General features: G+C 49.3%; 1 protein-coding gene across 2 annotated transcripts in view; it reads left to right on the top strand.

The window, feature by feature from the left end:
- Nucleotides 1–864: 864 nt before the first annotated feature.
- The window catches only part of NUAK1 (NUAK family kinase 1), a 97,076-nt gene continuing 91,940 nt past the window's right edge, over nucleotides 865–6,000 (top strand). The window contains exon 1 of one of the 2 annotated variants that reach the window (XM_017640158.3): nucleotides 865–1,045. In XM_017640158.3, coding sequence (XP_017495647.3) covers nucleotides 902–1,045 — 144 coding nt within the window. In that variant the 5' untranslated portion in view covers nucleotides 865–901. The remainder of the gene's footprint in view (nucleotides 1,046–6,000) is intronic. The other variant, XM_037007103.2, reaches the window with a different exon arrangement.

Below are 6,000 nucleotides of genomic sequence, written 5' to 3'. Positions count from 1 at the left end.
GGACTACTATTTGGTGCTGTTTTCTTTCACTCACTCGTAATTTTTCTGAAAATTCCTCTCCTTAGGGCGACAGTTTCCATCATAAAAGGTGATTTGTTTTGGAAAAGTTTGAGTAAAGCAGCTCTTTATTTCTTGCTTTCCAGAAAATGGAAAAACACATGCTATTCAGTTGTGTTTTTAATAGCTACTTTAAGAAACAAGACACAGACCTTCACATAAATTATTTCTTCTTTGTTAATCACCCAAATGCCATCCACAGTGTTTCCAAAGAACACTGTGAGTTAAGAAGGAATGTGAGTTAAGAAATTAAGATATCGAGTAATTTCTTAAACATATATTTTCCCTATGAAATACGTATCCTCTGCTTTAGAAAAATACATGTGTTAATTATTTCTCCACTGGGAGTTCTTTAATATTTTCCAAGGACCAGCAGACTTCCAGGTACCTTGGGAGATAGTCAGGTAGTCATGGTCCCTATTTATGGGATTTTCAACTTAATAATCTCCTAGACAGGCAAAGATACAGAGGAATATGAATTTCAAATACAAGGAGTATGAGTGAATAATGGCCACTATTTGTATAGTGTTGTACAGCTTAAAAAGTGCATTCACATGTAGTATTTTATTCTTAACCCCGGGGGAGAGAAGGGGAGTGTGTTATTCTGCTTTTACTGCATAGGCAAGCGGGATGTTCCCTGACTGATTTACTGCATTAGGTCACATGGCTGGCAAATGGCAGAGATACCCTCCACCTAAGGTCTTCTGACTCCTGGATCCATGCTCATTCCATAGGGAGATAGATCGACTGGGCTTTGGGTCCTGACTCTGATGCTTACCAGATGTGTATGTTTGACAGGGGCTTATGCTGTCTAAGCCTCACATCTTCATCTGCGGGAGGAAGAATGAGGATGCCCATAACCAGAGGGGAGGAGAAGAACCAGGGAGCTGAGGAGGAACCTGAAAAACACGGATGTTCAGGCTCACCAAGCAGCGTCAGCACACGGGGGGTCCAGTGGGAGGATCCTGGTGTGGCTCATGAAAAGCAGGTATGTGCTCTCTCTCTCTCTCCCCTTACTTTTCCCCAGTTCCCCCCATCCCTACCTATAGCCCCTCAACCTGACTGTCTATTCTCTTCTTTCCCTGCTTCCCCTGGCTTTCCATGCTTCTCTGGGCACAGGACACAATTCCCTGTCATTTTGGTTGGAGCATCACCAGAGAAGAAACGGAGTATCTGAGAACCCGTTACAAACTTTAGGAAGACAAAAATCCAGTTGGCCCAGCTTGAGTCAGGGTTCTTAGGGAAGGGCCGTGGGGGCATGGGGCAAGAGGCCAACAAGCATTTCACAAGCCCTCAAGTGCCAGGCAGGGTGCTTACTGCACGAGCTGATCAGATTTATAAACTACTGGTAATCAACTGTGAGTCAGATACTGAGTCTTGCACCATGACTTCATTTCATCCTCAAAGCAACATTTGGGGGTGGCATTATTAGCCCCATTTTTTTTTACACACGAGAAAGCTGTAGCTCAGAGAGATTATTGGCCCAAGGCACATAGGTAATAAGAGCAGAGCCAAGATTTGCACTCAGGTCTATCCGACTCCAGAGTGGACAACGTAACCACCAGGCAGTGTAGCCAGTAAGACAGGTATTATGGTAAGACATGAATAAAGAAACGAGTGAATCCCTCACCATTATCTGGAAGATGTGTGAGAACAGGAGAAGGTACTGTTTCCTACTCAAGCTTTTGTATGGTCCAGTTTGCATTAAGGTCATTCCGGGGTCCGAGTTTCAAGCACTTTTGAGCCTGTTGGTACTTTGTCTGTAGGCTCTCGGACTGCCTCCTCCTTCAATCCCAGCCCCAACCCGAGGGACAAGACTCCCTGTCCGCGCCCAGAGACACCCTGCCCTCCAGCCCGCACTGACGTTCCGACCTGTGCCTCTGCACCCCTCCGCGTAGGACAGCTGAACCATACCCAACAGACCCTCCTAGGAAGGCAGGTCTTGGAGGGCGAGGGAGATGTCTGTTCCCTGGCCGCAGGTACTCTCAGGAAGCCTTGGGGGTCATGGCTTCCTCCCCTGGACCGTCCTCAGGCCCCTTTATGGGACTCTGCTTGGGGTAGTCGGGGCTCCCTGGTCGAAGTGGTAATAAAACCCTGGAGAAAACTTTGGTCCTACAGTAGCTAATAAGAGAAGAATTCCCTCTGGGGAGAGAGTTGGTTTATTTGGGAGAACACTGAGGAGACTGACTGCAGTGAGACCCCTGGAAGCTCATCCCCAGAGTATCAGGAACCCTCCACAGTCATGGGCAGCCCCCTTTTCTAGAATAGGCACAACTTTATCATCTTTTAAAATGAGCAAGAAAGAAGAAGCTTCTAGACATTAGGATAAGCAGCAACCACCAGGGAATGTCTTTTCTGTCCCTCAAGGCCTAGCTCCTGTGTCACCCCCTCCAGGAACCCTGCCCAGCTCTCAGGCACAGTGAGACTGAATTTATTCTCTGCTCCCACAGTCCCTTATCCTTTCTCTTCCTGTAAATCTCCTGGTAAGTGAAGTGTTTATTTTTATGTCTGGCGCCCTAAACTCACTTGAGCTCCTTGAAGGGTTAACTTCACTTTACTCGTGGTTGCATTCTTTACTAATGGAGGTTCTGGGCCATGGGCACGTGGGTGTCCAGAATAGTCATTTTCCAGCTTTCCTTCCAACTAATGTGGCCCTGGGATCAAGCTGGGATCAATGGGCTATGACTGGAAGTGAGGGAGGCCGTCTGCCTGATTACCCCTTTCTCAGTCTCCTTTGCTCTGGCTGGAATGCAGACGTGGCGGTGAACCATTCTGGACCATGTGGGTGAAGGCAGCATCTCTCTATTTGTTTTCTGGGGCTGCTGTAAATTTAGTGGCGTCAGCAACAGAAATGTATTGTCTCTCAGCTCTGGAAGCTGGAAATCCAAGATCAAGGTGTTGGCAGAGTTGGTTCTTCCTGAGGGCAGCGAGGGAGATTCCGTTCCAGCCCTCTCCCCTAGCTCCTGGTGGTTTGCTCCCATCTTTGGCATTTCTTGGCCTGTAGAAGTGTCACCTCAGTCTTTGCCTTCATGGTGTTCTCCCTGTGTGCATTTCCATGTCCAAATTTTCCCTTTTTATAAGGGCACCAATCATAATGACTAGGGATCCTCCGTACTCCAGTATGACCTCATCAAAGCTTAGCTGATTACCTCTGTATTGACCCTATTCCCAAATAAGGTTGCATTCTTAGGTACTGGGGTTGAAATTTTGACATGCAAATTTTGGGGGTAGAGGAGTAGAGCTCATAGTCGATGCAACAACCGTAACAACCTCACAGTGGATGCTGGGTGTCGTCGCTCAGATTGACCTTCTAGGACCAGAGAACCTATTTCCACAGCTGCCAGTTATCAGCTCTTGCTGAGAACTGGCTTCAGGTGGAGAGTCTTCTGGTCCAAGGTCACATCCCTTCCCCGTGTGGGGGTGGGGGCAGCCAGTATACAGTGGCTTGTGTGTGTGTGTGTGTGTGTGTGTATAAAGGTGCAGCCCCTCACCTCACTCAGACAACACAGAAAGGCCATTACAACTTCAGGGTTCCCCAGGGTGTTGCCTGAGGCCTTGGTCATGACTACATCTCAGCCCACTGGGTTTCAGCACTGGACAAGTTTGCTATAGATTCAATGAGACCAAAGAAATGACAATGGAACGTTCTTGGGGCGAAAGCATTTATATCCAACATTTTTCTCACAGTGGCAGGTCAATTACTAGAATCCCGTCCACTCAGAGCGAGTCTGCATGCAGCAACTGGTCTCTGCCTCTGGGCCTCTCTGCCCCCGCAGCTGTCTCAGTCTCTATCCTTGGCGCTGCCACCACTCTAGCCTCGTCGCTGCTCTCCTACAGCCGTGCCACTGTGTTGCGCAGAGCACTGGGCGGAGCTCTTTATATAGAGTCAATTGCCCCGTATTGCCCACATGGGTGCAGTGAGCTAGCCAACTAGGGCCAGGTGAGAATCCTGAGTTGCATCGTTAGTTCTTCCTGAGGGCAGCGAGGGAGAAAGAAAGCTTTATCCACAATACCTTTTCCACAGGTGTGGAATCTGCATTATCACCTCCATCCTGAGTCTGCTTCCTGGGGGGCCCAAACTGTGGTGTACCCCAAAGAACCCAAAACAGAGAAGAGTCCTGTGTCCCCAACCCTAAGGAGCTGCCCTATCAGCCTTGTGCTGTTTCCACCTGGACTGTGATATGACAAAGAAAGAAACCTGCTCCTTGATTCAAGCTGTTACTATTTGGGGGTCTCTGTCACCGCAGCAGAACCCTGTCTTAAGCACTTGCTGAGGCTGCAGAGGCGTGGTTTTGCCCTGAACGGGTGACCGCACTCCATGAGCTCTGGTAGTCCTTCCAGGCTGCTGTCTTCAGGATTCCCGGATTCTGTGAACATGCAGAGTGGGTAGTGGTCCCCAAATCACATCACTAGGGAAACTAAAAAATACTTATTTGGGGTTGCATCCAAGACCTCTATCATCATTGTGGTGGGGCCCAGATGGCTGCGAGGCCGTCTGCAGATGGCATTTGGGACACACTGATGTGGGAGAAACTCATTGAACTTTGCTTAGGGGACTTAGTTCCAGCTCTGAATGCCTCTCCCCACCTCTCATTTTCTGGGCTTCAGTTCCCTTATCTGTAACCCAGGTCTAGATTATTTGGAAGTCTTTTACTCTGCCTACTTCAGAATGTTGCACGAGGCCAAATGGAGCCCAGATGAAGGGCTTTGAGAGGTCAGTAGTGCTGTCTAAATACAGAAGGTGCCATGACCATGATTGGTACTGACATTAAAAGGCTGTTTTGGTCACAGGTTGTGTGAACCGATGCCTAACAGATGGTGTTCCCATAGCGTTCCCAGGGGCCTTGTTACTGGGGGATTTTCCAGTGAATGCAGTTCTCTTTCAAAGTTTCGTTTTGAAACCAGAAGGCTAGTGAGGAGCCTTGGTTAATCCTGGGTGTGGGCTGAGCCATGCAGCCAGCTGAACATGAGGCTGGCCTTTTATGTAGGCCTGGCCCTTTGGTTGACCTGGGAAGGGAGGCTCTTTCAGTCCCCAAGACAGCTGGCCATGGTTGACCAAATGTGAGTTGCAGGCTTATTGAGTTCCCAGAAGTCCTTGGATTGAGTAGAGCTAGACTCTCTGCCTTTGCCTTGATTTGCATTCTTTGGGGTTGGGCAGTGGGGGTGGGGTGGGGGGGTGTCTGTGCATGTGTACCTAGGCACACACAGGGAGAAGGGGAGGAGCAGGGAGAGAGAGGGAAATTGGAGCACACTGGAGCTGGAGGGGACCTTAGAGCCAACTAACTCAATCTTCATACTGCCAGTCATAACACAAGGCTCAGAGAAGTTTAGTATCTTGCCTAACACCACACAGCAAGTTAGGAGACCAGTAGGTACAGAACACAGGACTTTTGAACCTCTAGACTCCAGGCTGTTTACCACCCACAGTGGCTGCTGACTGCAGCCACCTCAGAGGCATCACAGAGCTGAGGAGTAGAGCTGAAGGGCCGGATCATTTGCTTGAATCCAATTTCACATCTCAACAACTGAGTCCTGCCTCTGGCGCTGCTGTATGCTTGTTAAATTAGCTTCTCCTCAGAAGCAGCCAGGGGCCGTGATTCGCTGACCCTGGCTGACCCTACTTTGAAATGCAGTAGAAAGCTGATTATGGTCTGGTGGGAGGGCAGCCGGACACCCTCTGCTTCTCAACGGACTGCCCCAAATTGAATTCAGCCCTAGTCTGCCTGAAATTCCTCCATTAAAGGCCCTCTTTAGGGTTGCCTCCCCAGGATTTCTCTACTTAAAACCTAAGTACGCCTGGGAGCACAACACCTTTCCATCTGACCTGTTGTTGTTTCTCAGAGTGTCTGGGACCTCCGGGCAGGTCCCGAGAGGGTGCTGAAAGGGGCACGTGAGGAGGTGGGGGTGGGGTGGCAGGAAGAATATGGAAGTGAGGGCCTGGCT

This window comes from Manis javanica, chromosome 10, assembly GCF_040802235.1.
Source record: "Manis javanica isolate MJ-LG chromosome 10, MJ_LKY, whole genome shotgun sequence".
NCBI classification, from domain to species: domain Eukaryota; kingdom Metazoa; phylum Chordata; class Mammalia; order Pholidota; family Manidae; genus Manis; species Manis javanica.
The sequence above is the reverse complement of the archived record's forward strand: the minus strand, read 5'-3'. Positions and strand labels throughout refer to the sequence as shown.